Here is a 17,206-nt window from a genome sequence, read left to right on the forward strand (position 1 = left end):
CTATGTCTGTCACTTCAGGTCTCAGAAGAACGCCAAAATGACAGAATTCTTCCGAAACAACTTCAGTGAGGACCGGTGGAGGAAAGCAGCCCTGAAAAATGCATTTTCTCTGCTGGGGAAGCAGCGGTTCCAGCACTCTGCAGCCTTCTTTCTCCTAGCCGGCTCCCTAAAGGATGCTGTTGAGGCAAGTGCAAAATAGACATGACAGATTGTTTACAAGAAGCACTTCTTCCTTCAGCTGTTAGTGCCACTTGCCAGCCTGTTAAACCTCCTTTTGAAACATTGCTTTCAGTAGTTATTTGCTGCTCGTTTCCATTTACAAAATTTGTGAAGCAATGTAATTGTTCCCTGTTTTTTTTGTTGTTGTTTTCTTTACAACAATTCTCAGTCAAGGGCAGCGTTTAAACATGTTGCAAAAGGCAGAGAAAGTGTGTTCACAAAAAGAGACCTCGCCGTCCGTATTTCTGGAGTGCCCTTTTTATTTTCAGCTCAATTCATTCCCACTTAGATCTCTTTGTGGAGAGCTCTTTGCACAATGCACTCAAGAATTATTGATGCTGGCAGTTGACTCTTGGGCACTGCCTCCTTTTACACCATTTTATGAGAATTTTTAAATCATATTATAAACCAGCAGCACCCACCACGCTCTCTTTGACTCAGTGTAAACAGGCTCACTACTTTCTACCTTTTATTTAAAAAATGTATATTTATTAATTTGTCTAACTTGCTTACATGTATGCCTTTTTTATCAGAAGGGCTGTTTGTATTATTAATTAGTTATGTGGTAGTATTTCTACCTTCTGCAAGGGTGAGGATAAAAAATACTGCTCTCCTTTTTGTGCATACATATCAAGAGGTCTGCTCCCGGTCATGTTGTTTGCTTAACCTTTTACTCATCAAAGTGATAGTCCCTGGAGCAATGAGTCACATTTTTTAATCTGCGTGAGTAAGTGGAGCCTCTCTAAGCACTTTATGGAGATGAGTGTGACCCAGGCAAAGGGCTATCATTGACTTTGCTTACTCTCTCTGGCTCTCATTGAAATGCACCTCATACCTTGCCAGCTAGAACAACAATCCACTATTTCATTGCTATGTACACATACTTTAATTCTTTGCTTTTTCTGTATTTCCTCATTGTATTTCAGTATTGTGGCAATAGCCCAGAAACCATTTTAATTGATATGACTTTTTATTTTGTCTCATAGGTGTGTATCGAGAAAATGCAGGATTTGCAGCTGGCCCTGGTGATCTCCAGGTTGTATGAGTCTGAGTTTGAGACTGGATCCACCTACAAAAAGATCCTCCAGAGACATGTGCTGGGACAAGACAAACAGGTGCAGAGTTTTAGTATGTCACAGCCAACACTAGATGTTTTTTTTTACTTTTTAAGAATTCCACCTTTTATATAACTACCTCAGTGTTAATGGACTCTCCAGCCTTTTGGTTATTGAAGGAGCAGAATGAGTCATTGTTATTCTTGGTTTGTTTCAGATTCAAGCCAACCAGGACCCGTTCCTGCGTAGCATGGCTCACTGGGTCCTGGAGGACTACAGCAGAGCCTTGGACACTCTACTCGAGCAGCCTGCTAACAGCACCAGCTCTGGGTCAGCTGAGGCCAAATGTGACACTGGTAGGTCTGCAGTGCTTCTTATGCTTATCCTTTTCTGCAAGTTACCTGATTCCAAAGGTAAAATAAGATGATGCAGTACTGTTAACCAACCAGAGAGAGAGAGAGAGAGAGAGAGAGAGAGAGAGAGAGAGAGAGAGAGAGAGAGATAGAGAGATATATACACACACACACACATACACACACACACACACATAGCCAGAGATATTGTCATCACATTTATATGTATTTATGAATAAGGTCATTTTAGTTTAGCTGATTGTTGTGATTATAGTCCATTTAAAAGTTAGTTTGTAAAAAAAAAAAAAAAAAAAAAAAATGAAGTTAACATTGCAGGTAAAACCAGGAGGACACACTAGAAGTACCTTAGTTTGTAATTTGGCCGGCGAGTTTAAATCCTCCACTCAACACAAAAAGTCTCAGCTTTGCAACTATTTTTGGTCCTTTAAGTATGTGTCAGATTGTGCAAGTGAAACCAGCCTACATGACACAGTAGACCGTTTAACTGAAGAAAAAAAAAAAAGGTGCGAGGCTTTCTTTGTGAAAAGATGAAGTACTGAACTTAATGTGAACCCCAGTTTGACTTATCCCTGTGCTACATGTGTTTCACAAACGTTGTCCTCAAAGCACATTTGATATGCTTACAGAGAAAAGAGCTCAAGATTATGGAAAGTTAAAAGTAATTCTTAGGCTACATAGGTTATGTGCTGTCATTACTGGGTCTTTATAATGCGCTGCCTGGCTCTTTGTTGCTCTAATGCCTGGATAAAAAAAAAAAAAGAATTTATTTCATCACATTTTTGGGCTCCTTCTATTTTTCATTTTTTAAACTCCAAAGTCCTCCTTTCACTCACCTTTAAACGGCCACAGAAAGCAAACTGTCAGTGTGCAAGTGCTCACATAGCTGCAGGCCACAATTTGTCAACAAAGATTCAGTCAGAGCAGCCCGAGCTCCATTTCCATGTCTGACCCAAATACCCAAACACAGCTTATCCGTACAGGTACTGTGGTCGAAGCATTAAGGGCGATGTTTTACTGCCAACACGAATAAAGCCAATTTTCTATATTTTTGTTCTTATGACAGGTTCCTCTCCTGTGTCTACATGTAACCCTGAGGTTTTCAACTTTTACACCTACCTTCGTACCCATCCGCTCCTCCTTCGCCGGCACTTAGGCTCCTCAGAAAAGGCCAAAGTTGGACTAACCGCTGAAGGTCGCAGGGCTGACTCTATTAGCCTAGAGGAGAGAAGGCTGTTTTTCACAGCTGCATATGCACACCTGCAAGCTGGCTGTCCAATGCTAGCACTTGAAGTCCTCTCCAAGATGCCCAAAGTCCGCAAGCATTCCCAAAACATCAAACAGGAGGACGCAGGTATCGCTGCGGAACTAAGTATCAGGAGCAAGACTGGTCATGCATCCGATCATGATTGGTCTCAGACAGCTCTGAACGGCTACGAGTCCGATGGAAACAGCTTATCCAACAGCCAGTCAGATTCAGTGTTAAGCTTTGATTGGAGCCAGCCATCAATGTCACTTCCAGATGAGTCCCTGGAGCTCAAGTGGGACACTGACAAAGATGATGAGGAAGATGATGAAGAAGAAGAAACTAAAAATGGTTATACTGGCAGAACTGCAGACAGCAGCAGTGTGTTTCAGGACACGCAAGATGCCATGTACCCCCTAATGGAGACAGTGACTGAAGAGGACAGTGAGGACAGCAATGACTTCATAGCACCATCTGATGACATCTTGGCCGCCCAGCTGAAGTTTACGGCCTGCTTGAAGATTTTGACCAATGAGCTCCGGACGCTGTCGACAGGTTATGAACTGGAAGGAGGGAAGCTACGTTATCAGCTTTGCCAGTGGTTGGAGAAAGAGGTAACAAATATTATTTAACTTCAACTGAAACACTACACAATGTGACAACAGAGTAGAAAACGATGCTTGGTGAAATTTAGAAGTGGTGTATTAATTCTGTCCAGCTGAGTGAGCTCTAACGTCTTTGTTTAGAATCCTCTTAACCCTGTCTGCAGCACATGCAGCAGAGCATCTTAGCTGAATAAACAATGGTACACTCTAGTATTGGCTGAAAACATAAAAGGTAAACCATTCATAACATCAGTTATGTTGATTAAGTTGTTGCTGTTTTTGTTCAAGAAGACAGCATTTGTTGCAAGTTGTTTGTCGACAATATAAAATCTGTTTTTGAATAATCTTTCAAATAGGATTATTAAAATGAAAGATTGCACACATGTCAGGCTGTAGTTTGTACTTATAAAGATTATAATATCCATCTCTGTGGTGAGGCATAAGTCTGGCTGCACCCTTAGGTTCACTCAATAAATCTTTAATAACTTGCATAACTCCCACACATCTCTCCTGTCGTCATGTTCGCTCTTTGAAGATTTTTATCTCTGTGTGCATTCTGTCACTGCATATGAACATCATATTGGTAATACGTCCAGTGGTTCTTTCTTATGAAATTGTTTGTCTTTCCCTGTGAAATCTGTTTGACAATTTTGAGAAATGTTTTGCTTTCACTCCCACGCATGCGAGATAAATTTCTTCTTGACAAGTCGATTTTCAGACAAAGTTCTGTTTTCCCCAGGTGGTAGCTCTGCAGCGTTGCTGCAGCTACAAGCCCTGCCTGCCAGAGCTGTCAGTCCAGGCTGATGCTCCTGTTTCTGGGTTGGTGGAGGAGGAACAGGTGGGTGTAGATAGCTGGCTGCTTCTATATTTGTCAGAGGTTCATGAAGGAAAAATCAATGCAACACTTGCTGTAATAAATAATTAAGAGAACACCACTGTGTGTGTTGACCTAGCTTGGTAAATGTTGTTTTATTGCAAGGTTTCTTGCACCATTTTGAATTAGATGTCCAAATTTCTACAATTCTACAATTCCCTTAGCAGAATTTCTGAACTTGTTTTTGATGACAGGTTACACATAGCTATACCTTTTTCTTTACAATCTGTTGTTTTTGTGTGTTCAATCTAACATGTACATACAATAACTGTTTATTAATTAAATGAACACAGATCTACTAAATGATTATTGGTTGACAGAACAGAATATTATGTGTTGTTTAAAAATACAATTACTTTCAGAACTGTGGTTCTTTTGTTTGAACGGTAGTCTGCTGGATGATGTTTGCATATTTACAAGGATGTTGACTGATTGGTCAAAAATACTTCTCTAGGCGGGGAGTTGTCGTGGTGGCAGCCAGAGGTGCAGGAGACACTGGCTGCAGAGTAACCAGCCCTTACTGAGGATGTTTCTGAGCTACTGCAGCTTGCATGGCTCACATGGGGGAGGACTGGCCTCTGTTCGCATGGAGCTCATATTGTTGCTTCAAGAGTCTCACCAGGTAAGAAAACATTCACAGACCCTATTAAGACCCCTGACAGACAGCTTTATACGTCTGTCTCAGTAGCTGATGCTAAAGAACAGAAGCATCTGATTTTAGTTTTCCTGCCACGGGGATAATACAAGTTATATAATAATGAATGGGTCACTTTTTTCCTTGGTTAAAATATTGTTGTACATTTTGGTGTATTTGGTTGTAAATTCTATGTGTAAGTGTCACAACAGAATATAAATATATTTTTTCACAAGACAGAAAAAAGATAATTGTAATAGCATCCAAAGCATTGACACCAGCCAGCACACAGAGCTGCAGAATTATTTAACTGTTCCCATATTCTCTGTGAAGTGAAGGACACTTAGCAGATCAGGCGCAAGGTATGAATGAAAGACGCACATGATGCCCTCTGAAAGCTTTTTTTTTAATGCTGCCAGACTTCCCAGACAGACACAGTCACAGTCACGTACACTTACAGGCACAAAAACACACTTTTACACACATAGACCTACTTACTCGCCACTGCTGGTGATTGTCTGATCACCTCCAGCAATGGGCTGACAAGCTGTTCTGATCTCTCTGTTCCTGAGGGAGGGTCTGCCCTGGGCTGATTATTAGAAAGTATGGTCAAGTTTTAAGAGGAAAACAACCAAATGTGCTGCCGTAGGGACAACGCTCTTAAATGTTAGCATTGTTGACTGGCATTGGGAGTCCCTTCTACTTTCTTACTTTGTTTTGAATTAAAAGCTGATTATTTGTCCTGGTCCCAGGGTTGTCCAGTTTCTCCATGTTGTCCAGGAAATCCTTAAAAATGACTGACCAAAGCCTGTGGTTTTGTTGCACATAGAGGACCCTGTTCAGGGAGTTGGCCCCCTTAGATTTCTTTTGTTTTTCCTTTTGTAAGCTCTCCTATGAAATTTTGCAGAAACACAACATGCTCTCTCAAAGTTTAGGATCATATATGGCTCAGGCTGTTCAAAGCTCTCCACACATTTCTCTTCCAGGATGACTCCATCCAAACAGCTGTGACGCCATGTTCCCAACCAACATCTATCCCTCTCCTGATGGCGTGCACAGCTAACCTGAAGACGGTGGTGGCCAATCCCATTATCTACCTGACCAACCTTTCCCATGATATCCTGCAGACCATAAATTCTTTCGATTCTCCTCCACATCCTGATGTCGTCATCAATGAGGTATGACACTGTCTTGTCTTTTTTTTTTTTAATCCATTTCTACTTCTCTAACCATGGATTTCATGAATTGACATTTCCTTTTTAATAAAGTTATGAATGTGAATTTAAAGAAGAGTATCAAGGTCATAAGGAGTGTTTGACCCATACAGTAAAAGACAATCATTTTTGACATGTTATTCTAGTAACTTTAAAGCTCACGTTAGAAGTTTTACGCCAGTTATGAAACAAACTGAAATTTATACTGAAGACTATTTGTGACCTGCAAAACTAAAAACCGCCTTTTTAAAAGATTGATTATTTCTTTCATTGTTGCTTGCTGCGGGATGGTTGCCGGAAGAGGCGATTAACGACAAAAATAGCGTTTTTACATTCACCACAGCAAAGATTCTCAATAAGTTATACATTTGGTTATTAAAGAAAGCAGGATGATCTTTTTCTGTCAGAAAAGATTACTCAAACATACTGAACAAGATCAACTTATAGATAAGATGTACAGTCAACAGGGGGAACCAACAGAAACCAAATAGTTCATCACCAAATTTTACATTATCTATCTTAATATGTACTCATCCCTCTCATGGTATTTTTTTTTTTATCCTTTACCCTTCTCAGATCTATGTGCTGCACACCCTGGCTGCCTCCTTGTCAGCCTGTATATACCAGTGTTTGTGTGATGGACACACCCACAGGTAAGTGTCTCAGCTGCTTCACCTGTTGCCTGTATTTCTTTGTTATCAACACTGTGGGCTGTCGTGTCGCAGGGAAACATGATCAGCTTCTTCCTGAACTTTTAAGACATCACATATCTTTTTTCAAGCTCATTCTCTGACAATCATTTTGGGATCAGGGGGATTAAATCTGTGTAGATTTGAGTCCTGTGTTAGAAAAAGAAATGCTTTTGGTCCGTGTTCGTAGTGGGAATCTACAGCGCCGGATTTCTCTGAGCAGGCTTCTTGAATTCTTTATATGACTTCAAGCGATGCTTAACTTTGATGCAACTTTCTCAATTTTCCACCACATTCACCTCGACATGATACCACTAACAGCACTAGCCGCCACTGGATTATTAATCCATCAAGAGTGATCTGACTTTGGTTTCCTCCCCTTTTTCATTAGCATTCAAAAAACAAACTGGTGGTAAAAAAATAATGTTAATTCATGTCCTCTAGTTTTGTTTGTGCGTGTGCGTTTGTGTTAGAGGGTTCTTAGACTTATTGGAGCAGAATGATAAGAGATAAGGGACATGACTACTGGCAACCAAGCACACTTTCAAATGAAAGGGTAATGCACACATACATCACTAGTCAAATTCTACCAACGTAAAAGCCAAGTGCAAAAAATGCTTTTCAAGTTGTCTTAGGCATTGTTCATGAAAAATCGTCTCAGCAAATGCTTTAGGCTGTTTTTACTAAGCGCCTAAGTGGCGTGATTTGAGGCATGGAAAAGGGAAAATATGTTGTATGTTTGCTTACCAAAAATATGACAGCCACTTGTCTGTTTGGTTCATGTTGAGGATGATTTATTAAAGCTGCGAGGGTGCTGTTTGTCATTTGTCATTCTGATTGTAAATTCTGAAATAGGATTTTGTTATTTGACAGATGGGAGGAATTTTGTTCGTTAAAGACTCGTATGTACCACATCACCGAATGACTTTGACAACAGCTCAGTCAGATTTAAACTTTGTGGGTGAAGGAGTGTTTGTGTATTAGAACATTGTTGTTCTTAAACTCATTCGGCATACAGCGGTGCTGCTGTGTGAGCTCCTGTCACTGTTCAGTAAGATTTCTAGTTTGATTTCTGGCGTTTTAAAGAATCCATCATTTATGCTTGACCTGACTGGAGCCTTTAAAGTAACAGTGCCCCGACTGCCGAGATAGAACTGCTTGTGTAAGTCATATAATGCGTCAAAAAGGTTTTTGGTAAGCTAAGATGGAGAAAACATTGATTATTCTTTCAGAGCAACTTCTCTGACCTTTGTGTATTATACCCCGCACACCACCGGGCGCCTGATTAAATGAGCACTTAGTTTTGCATCTTCCTTAGAAACACTGTACTTCACACAGGCACACTGACACACCTATCACATACTGTTTGTCAGTTGAGCAGACTCACCAAATTAGCAAGGCTATTTCTAATTTAACACAGGTCTTTGTTATGGTAATTATGATATTAACTCTCCTGGTACGTCGTTGCTGAGGTTTGATGAAATATTTCTTCTGTTTTGTCCTTGTTGAGTGTGTGAGCGACAGAGTGAGCTAAGAGAAACTGAATTTTTTAAAAGGTATTTCAGGATGTAGGTTGCAAGAGTGTCACTACCAGGTTGAAAATATTCTCATACATGACAGTCTTTTTGATCTCTTGTCAATTAAACCAGAGCCTAATTTTATTGACAAATTAAATAATTGAAATCTCTTACAGCTCTGGAAGTGTGTGAGAGAAAATTAGTTGTGAGAGTTGCGTAAAGATGACAATCACTTCCTGAATGACGTTCCCTTCTTTTTGATATGGAGGCAATAGTTTTTCTTCTAATTGGATGTTATAAACTCAGGAGGCTCTCTGGTGGGTTAATCATCCAGTCATAATTTGTAAAAGAGTCCTCTTCAACCATCCAAGGTTCTTTTTGCGAGCATGCGTTAAAAAAGTTACTTGACGTGAGAACGAGACAACTGAAGCTTTATTCATCTAGTGTGTTTCTTCACAGCTCCAAAGAGAATAGACAGGCAGGTGAAATGGAGCCCATTAGTATTTCATGCATTGACAGAGCAAAGTTTGACAGCAGTGTCTCCTACTTTAGAACAAAGATAGAACATTTGAACTGAAATATTTAGACATTATATATAGATGTTATCTAACCGTATTATTCACTTTTTAGTCCAGGAGTTCATATTTAATGTAAATATTCTGCTTTGTGTGCTTGTATTGACTGATTTTTGTCTGTTGAATCTCCCACAGCCATGTGAACGATTTTACAGGAACCGTGTATCAGAGTGTTCTGCTGTCTCAGAAGCAGCCGATAAGAACGCTCAGCATGGATGAGTCTGTTCAGCCCAACACCTCTCCTGCACAGTGGCCAGGTAAACCAGCACAACTCTTCACTTTGTACTGCCTGATTGAACAAATGATGTTTTTACTAACTGTCTAGAAGTTTGAAGTGCAATATATGTATATGTCTCATTAATAATCTTCTTCTGCCTTGTCGATTTTTTTTTTTTTTTTTTACAAAAATAATGTAGTCCAGAGTTTTCAGCGCCCAGCTTCCTCAGCCCTAACACGTGGCTAGTTCCAGGTGTTTTGTGTTGCTGGGCTACCATTGTTCTGACTGAAAATAGTTCAACTTTTGGAACAGTGCCATGTTTGTCACTCTGGGACTTTCAATATCAGTTGTCAACAACTAATCCTTTACCTGCATGGTTTATTTCATACACACAGACTCAGGTTTTTTTTTATGGTACAATTTGCAGGTCTAGAGCTGCTGATGCCAAAACATGATTCCTCGTCAGCGTTTTTACATTTTCTTAAAGAGGGGAACATATTTAGCATGCAGAGCAATTAAAACAGTAACTACCAAGGGAAACAGAGCGCAGCATGACAACTTTCGTAACCTAGCAACAGTAACCGCAGGTGAGAAGTGCTCTGAATTTGAGATCATGGGTGCTTGTCATAAAACTGGGAAATGCTTAATACAATTCCACAGTCAAGAATCTTCATTTACTGTTATTAATGTCATGACAACCAATATATATCAGTGGGATCAAATCTGTGTTTATTTAGATGTTCAAATGGGTTTTGATTGTTATGGGGGGATTGTTTTGTCAACCTTATTCTTTTGAGGCACAGGACACGTTTTCCTGAAAATACCAGAAAAATCATGTTTAAAGTTCTACAAATATTGTTGTTACTCTTCTTGGCTGTCTTTTTCCCTGTTGTTACTTTCTTCCCCTTTTTATTCTGCCTTTTAATAAGGCAGTTTTTTTCTTACCACTGTAACTTTTGCTGCTTTGCTAAAGTGCTCATGATGGATAGGCCGGGTCTTTGTAACATAACAATGAGTAAGGTCTTTTTACCTGCTCTTTTGTAATGTTAACAGACAAAGAGTAAGGTATTTTACCTGCTTTTTGTAAAGTGTCTTGAGATAACACTTGTTATGAGTTGACGCTATGCAAAAATAAATTTAATTGAATTATTTCCAGGCATCGCGTCTCTGTTTCGCCTGTTGAGCTCAGCCGGTGAAGAGAGCCAGCCAGGCTTAGCTATGTTGCTCTGTGAGATCCTCACCGCCGTCTTCCTCAGTCTGTTTGTGCACGGCTTGGCCACCCACTCCAGCAATGAGCTGTTCCGCATTGTGGCCCACCCGCTCAACAGCAAGCTTTGGTCGACGGTGTTTGGAGGGTGCGCCCGGATACCTGTCATCGAGAAACCCACCAGCCCAACAAGAACACCTCCACAAGGTGAGGAGGTTGATCTACTTTTCTGTCTTACAGCCTGGCTGTCCCTCTGTGTGGGGTTTTTTTCTTCTGGAGGTGACCCAGCAGCTAAATCAAATCAGTGCCGCTAAATTAATTGGGTCCCAGTCTGTAGGTCATGGGGAAATTCATCACTATTAGTGAGGGAGCAGTTTCCCTCATAACCTGGTTGTGCTTCTTCCTTATGGTTGGCGGAGCAAACCTGATGTAATGCTGGAGTAACTCCTGTTTATTTGAAGAAAAAATGTAGACGTGTCAAACTACTGCTTCATAGGTTTTATATATTTCATGCTGATGTAATCTTCAGTGGGGAAAAAGCATGTCAGTCTCAGCACATGTGAATATGTGATGGCAGCTTCAATCATGTATGCTGCAAATTAACAAACGTTTTTTTTCCACATCCCAGCCTCACCAAGCGGCTCAGACAAGAAGCCCAGACGATTCAGACTGCGGTCATCCCGCAGTGGATCAAAAGAGGAGGCAGGGATAGAGCATGAGGGACCATCTAGTCCAAGGCATGTCCCTGTGGTGGAACAAGAATCTCCCTCCATCTTTAAAGAAAGATTTGTACCTCCAGATCTCAGCATTTGGGATTACTTTATTGCCAAGGTAATCAAGGTTGTGAAAAACAAATAAAAAAATCATCTTTTAAAAGCATGACACTGTCAGATTTGGTTACTTTCTTTCTTAAATGAGTCAAGCGTCTGTTTATAAACTTTGCATTGATTCATTGTTCTATAGGGCTCATATGTAACACTAGAAGTCTGACAATTTCAAAGCTGTGACAATAATCAGATTCCAGGCAGCATCTTATAAGTTGTTGTTGTTGTGTCTTTAAGCCTACCCTGCCACCATCAGAAAGCAGGATTGAATACGACTCAGAGGAGAGCCAGGGCAGTGAAGATGAAGATGATGAATTTGAAGACGTGTTCGACCCCAACTCTCCTCAAAGAGAGCATTCAAACCACAATTCATACAGGTAATGACTTAGTGTGCTTAGTGGACTCAGTTCATGCTGCCTTCAATAAACCTGAATGTTTCTGTAGCTGCGTGGTTTTTTTTTTATTCACTTTGTGTTCAGTAGTCTCCAAACTATGCCTCACATTCAGTCTGTATGCTTTTTAATGGTCTTAAAATGTCTTAGTTCAGAAAAGACAGCTCTTGATCCATTTGGAGTATTTATGTTCATAATTTTAATCTAATTCCCGATGTTTTCTTCTTGTCCCAGCTGGTGTTTGATGCGCCTGGCTATGGTTCAGCTGGTGTTGGTCAACCTCAAATCCTTTTACCCAATGGCAGGATATGATCTATTAGGTAAACACTCAAATTCACCACACACCCTGTGATGTACTATTATCCAGGATTTAGATAAGTGCCATCCCATTTTTCTCAGCCTGTCTCAGCTAATCTCATTTCCTTCTTGTTTATGTGTGCCTGCTTCCATTAAACGCAGATCTGCCTGTGGGCTCTCCCCTGTGCCACGCTGTGCTGAAGACACTGCAGCGCTGGGAGCAGGTGCTGCAGAAAAGGCTGGAGATTTTCGGGGGGCCCCCAACCAAGTACATCTCCACCAACCTCAATGACGAAGCAGCCGCTCCCGGTCCTGCCCTGCTCAGGCACAAAGCCCTGTTTGAACCGTCCAACACACCATTCAGGTACCAAGACAGAATATATTGGTGTATTTGTTGATTAACTGGATTTCATTCTCAAGTTTGTCGTAGACCAAAACAGTTGACTTGTATTTTGTGATGTAGTTGATTTAAGTGAACAGATTTACCCTTTAGCTTTTAAACATCAGAAATTATTGTTAACATGATGCTTTTTAATTAAAAGATAGCACTAAGCACCATTTTATATCAGTAAAAACAAAACAACAATTTAGACAGATTAAAACCTTTGTCCCCTAGCAGATGTGCCCCCAGTAGATTTCCTCTCTCAGTATGCTCTGTAGGGCTTTTGAGGAATTGGAGGAACAACAGTTACTGTGCATGTTTTTGATGTTTTTCGCCTTAAGCACCACATGTGGAGATTTCCACATCAGTACCGATGGGCCTTGTGCTTCAGTGAGCTGATGCGACTGATTTCATGAGCATTAGTGTTAATATGCAGGAGGTGTTCTATCCTTTTCAGGACCAGCAACCCTTCAGCGCTGCCAGTGAAGCGTCTGTGGCAGTATCTGGTCAAGCAGGAAGTAGTGCAGGAGACTTTCATTAGGAACATCTTCACAAAGAAACGGGACCCCAATGAGGTATGCCTTATTTACGTTCTCCATACTGCACAGCTGGCACACTGTATTAATTGTCAATGAATAACACATTAACTGTTTTGTTATGATAAAATCCCTCTTGGCAAACTGCATCATTACCGTTTCTGTTTCCCCCACTGGCTCATTTGTGCTTCCTTAGTGCCGCATACAAACCTCATTACTACTATTACTGCCTCCAGTCGCATGTTGATGGTTTTAATGCATTCAAATAATTATTGCACTTTGTTTGATTAACAGCACAATAATTCTGTGTCTGCGTGTGTTTGACTGCATGGTTTCATCACTGGTTGTTGTTGTATGATGTGTGTTTTTTTGTGCGTGTGTGTCACCACCCTTGTGCTGCTTCTCCAATCATTAAAGTCGGGTGAGGACCAGACTGACAGTATGAAATGTTCAGGGATGGAGGAGACAGGAAACCATCAGGTACTGCTACTACAGATAAGCTGACTTTTGGTGTTGGGATGGTATGAGCCGGATCTAAAGCGTCTCTATATTACACTTGTTATGAATTGGCGCTATACAAATCATGATTGATTGATTAAATGATTGATATCAAATCTTAGTTTTGACCACATAGTGAACGTAGTGATTTAAGCTGAACTTTAAGCACCAAAATTGCTACCAACGATCCTTACCATTGTTCAAATATATTGTATTGTATTGTATTATATTTAAGATTTTTTTACCTATTGAACCTGCACTGTCTCTGTGCTGTCTTTGGACCAATTGTAGCATGTTACAAATTGAAATATGGAAAAAGCTCTGATTTGGCGCTTATACTTGAGAAAGTTTTAACAACTCCCTGTCGACAGTTTTCTGAGATTTAAGTCGGTTCAATTAAATGTTCTATCAGTTGAATAATGCTGTTGGCTTCTTTCTGCATGAAAAAACATTTTTATGTTTCATATGGGGATGTATGAAAATGGTATTCAAACTTTAAAAATAAAAGGCTTCAGATAATTTAGATCACGTTTGAAGAGGAAAATCTAGCACTCTTTCAATATGTATCACAGACCAGAGCCACAGTCCGTAGGTGGTGTCAGTATCACACCAACTATCAAGTTAGGATAGTTGTGAAAGTTAACACCGCTTTGAGATTATTATATGATTAATAAATCATCTTTCTCTTCTTCTGATAACTCTGAATCATTACTCTTTAAAGTTTCCAAGAACCAGCATGTCGCAGAAAATTGGCATTGTTTTATCTGAGAGTTTTTGTTGCATGTTCACAAGAATGTGTGGTGTTTGTATTTTTAACAATTCTTCTGATGTGTCACAACCAATGAACAATGTGCTCTGTGCTGATGTTGAGAAATGTTACAAAAGATCCTTCATCTCTGTGCTGTAGTGTGGGTGGTTAAAACTGCACCGATGATTAGACGTGGTGTGCCGTGTGCTGCCTTGTACAGTAGAACAAGAAATGTGGCATGTCTCATAATCTGAGAAACACTACGTTTGTGATCTTGACAGAGTTACAGTGTGTGTATTTTCTAGGCCATCAACTCTATATGTTCCTGTCAATGCTTGATATGAATCTTACATTAAGCTGTCTAAATATTCATGTCAATGGGAGCCATGAATCTTGTATTGCACTGTAAACGGATGCCTCAAAGACATTTTCTAATCGTCTGGCTCTCGCTATGCAAGCTGCCACGTTGTAGCTTCTCCATTTGGTGCGTGTTAATTAACCCAGTCTCTCAGAGGGAGAGCTATGAAGCTGAATAGCTTATGAGTAATGGGCCCAGCACTGTCGCAGTGAATCTGCGGCCCACAGGGAATATGTGCTACGCGAAAATGGCAAACCACCATATTTAGATTTCTGCAAGTCAAGTTTTCCTTTATTCCATGTGACAGAAAAAGACATGGTGTTTTCCCCTTGAATAAATGCATTAGAGACTTTAATTCAATCTTGTCCTCAAAGGATGCCTGTCTCGTTTTGAGTAAATGTGGCATCAGAATATAATAGTCTTATACAATATGCAGAGCTACAGTATAGCCTACTCTGCTACTGTACTTTATACATCGTATAGGACCTCTACAGTACAATGCGTGTTCTTATCAAGTGTGCTTACTCAGTTACAGTAGCTGATTCCCCTCACAAGTCCTCTCTTAACCTGTAAATGCAGTAGAAATACACACAGGGTACACATATTGTCTAATTTAAGAACAAACAACGTTGTTGTTTTCTGTAGCATGAGGGAAATGTTGTTTAAAGTCATGGCTGATGGTGTGCAAGAAATGTTTTCAAATATTTCAACTGTAGTGATTGAATCTCCTCTCCTCTGTGCAGACTGAGTCAGATCTGGGCAGCCCCGGAGGAAAGGCACGCATCATCCACAAGGAGTCTGACATCATCACAGCCTTCGCCATCAACAAGGTAAGACTCCTCAACCAGATGTCACTGAGCAACACACACGCTATAAGAAAAGCACAAGGACAGACCACGTCAAACATCTGAAGCTTGTTATCTCTGTATAAAAGTTATCTGTTACTGGGATTATATAAAATACATAAGGATGTATTTCTTCTTCAGGGAAATGTTTCCCACTCCTTAATGTACCTATTTGTAAAAACTGAGCATCACAACCTTGAAGAATATTTATAATAGTGAACACAAACACACAGAGATATTGAAGCCGTTAATCACAGAGTGATTGCATCAGGAAACACCTGGTGACACTATTTGTTTGCTGGACTCTTGTATGTTGTATTTGTTTTCTTAATGGCGTGTGCTGGGGTTATAGTATGTACAATACTCTGATGTGCATAGTGCATACACTAAAGACCAGCATAAGACAAATCTTATAAGGTGAACAATAAAAGCAACCAATCTACTGCTAAACAACAACAACAACAACACATAGGGATTGAGCAAAAGCGAAAGTTTACTGTTGCCAATTGAAGGTGCTCTGCTGCAGCCCTGTAGTTTTTGTGTATTTGCAGAAAGGCTGAGGAGCAGGTCTGTTTAAACATTTAACAATCAACTGTTACAAAACTATCTTAACCTCATATTTTGATTAAATGTCTGTAATATTTCCCACAGTGACAGAGAGACCCCAATGTATGCTGTGCACAGGAGCATTTGTCTTAATACTGGTACACAGGTGTTCAACCAGCAAAACAAACTAGGAGTTTGTATTCTGGATTTTAAGTTTAAAACTTTGTTGAATTCAAACAGAATTTAAAATAAGTGAGGTTCTAAGTCATAGCCTGGCTCACTTTGACCAGTGCACCTCTAAAACTTAACACATTTGAAAAGAAATGTGTTGTTGTTGTTTTGGCCAGTAGCTCAGCTCTTACTGTATATAGCCCTTTTGATGTTGTTTTATATAGGAGTTGTTTCAGTGTGTGAAACCCTTTACGTTTAGTTAGACATTTATTTTGTGTTGGTTTCTTCCCAACAAAAATCCATCCAAGGTTATAAGTAAGAGCAAGGTGCTTAGGAATTTGCCACCACAGGTAGAATATCTTTTGGGAAACAAGTTTTTTGGACTTAACTTTCATATATTTTACAAATCCTTGAACTTCTGCCTTTTTTCCCCCTCAAACCTTTTACTCTCCGTCACCCGACTTACTGTCTGCGTCTGTCTCCCAGGCAAATCGTAATTGTTTAGTCATGGCCTCCACCCATGACATTCAGGAGTTGGATGTGTCATCCATCTTGGCCACACAGATCTTGACATGGATCGATGATGATGAGGCTGAAGCCAAAGGGTAAGAGATCAATGTAGGTGTGTGTGTGTGTGTGTGTGTGTGTGTGTGTGTGTGTGTTTGCGCGTGAATACATTACTTGTCAAGGCCAACGGCTGTGAGAGTTCAAGCAGAGTAACATCAAGTCAAATCTTCACCCCCATACCAGTCGAGTTGAACTGTGTGTGGGTGTGGAACACATTAATTGGTTCAGAATTGATTGTGTAGGTGGTGTGTGTATGCATCTGCGTTCTGTGTTTATGTTTGAAAGTGCAGTATCAGCTATATGTAATGCTGCTTTCTGAGATATTATTATAAGATGTCAGAACACGTTTTCTTTCTGTCAGGATGCATTTTTATGAATGTCCTTCATATCCCCCTCTGTTATTAAATAATCTATAAATGTAAACAACAACAAAACATATTCTACCTGTAAACAAGATAATCATTGCACACTTTGACTGTTTTTGAAGGATTATCAACCTTACCTTTACTTCCTGAAAGTGTAATCAAACATTTCCTGTTAAATACATCCCTGACCTGATATGACATTGATTTCCCATTTTATCCACATTATGTCTATGACATGTACATTCTATTCCTAA

At 40.0% G+C, this 17,206-nt stretch overlaps 1 protein-coding gene across 4 annotated transcripts in view; it reads left to right on the forward strand.

Annotated features, from left to right (window-relative positions):
• LOC109981583 (dmX-like protein 1) overlaps positions 1-17,206 on the forward strand; it is a 54,807-nt gene that overhangs the window by 25,743 nt on the left and 11,858 nt on the right. For 2 of the 4 annotated variants that reach the window (XM_065949601.1, XM_020630428.3), the window contains exons 26-43: positions 19-184; positions 1,206-1,334; positions 1,492-1,630; positions 2,712-3,505; positions 4,236-4,334; positions 4,825-4,992; positions 5,991-6,182; positions 6,795-6,871; positions 9,135-9,256; positions 10,373-10,630; positions 11,052-11,254; positions 11,485-11,624; positions 11,874-11,959; positions 12,099-12,300; positions 12,776-12,893; positions 13,272-13,334; positions 15,202-15,288; positions 16,507-16,625. In XM_065949601.1, coding sequence (XP_065805673.1) covers positions 19-184; positions 1,206-1,334; positions 1,492-1,630; positions 2,712-3,505; positions 4,236-4,334; positions 4,825-4,992; positions 5,991-6,182; positions 6,795-6,871; positions 9,135-9,256; positions 10,373-10,630; positions 11,052-11,254; positions 11,485-11,624; positions 11,874-11,959; positions 12,099-12,300; positions 12,776-12,893; positions 13,272-13,334; positions 15,202-15,288; positions 16,507-16,625 — 3,162 coding nt within the window. The remainder of the gene's footprint in view (positions 1-18; positions 185-1,205; positions 1,335-1,491; positions 1,631-2,711; positions 3,506-4,235; positions 4,335-4,824; positions 4,993-5,990; positions 6,183-6,794; positions 6,872-9,134; positions 9,257-10,372; positions 10,631-11,051; positions 11,255-11,484; positions 11,625-11,873; positions 11,960-12,098; positions 12,301-12,775; positions 12,894-13,271; positions 13,335-15,201; positions 15,289-16,506; positions 16,626-17,206) is intronic. The other 2 variants (XM_065949614.1, XM_065949616.1) reach the window with 1 other exon arrangement.

This window comes from Labrus bergylta, chromosome 2 (genome assembly GCF_963930695.1).
Source record: "Labrus bergylta chromosome 2, fLabBer1.1, whole genome shotgun sequence".
Classification (NCBI taxonomy): Eukaryota; Metazoa; Chordata; class Actinopteri; order Labriformes; family Labridae; genus Labrus; species Labrus bergylta.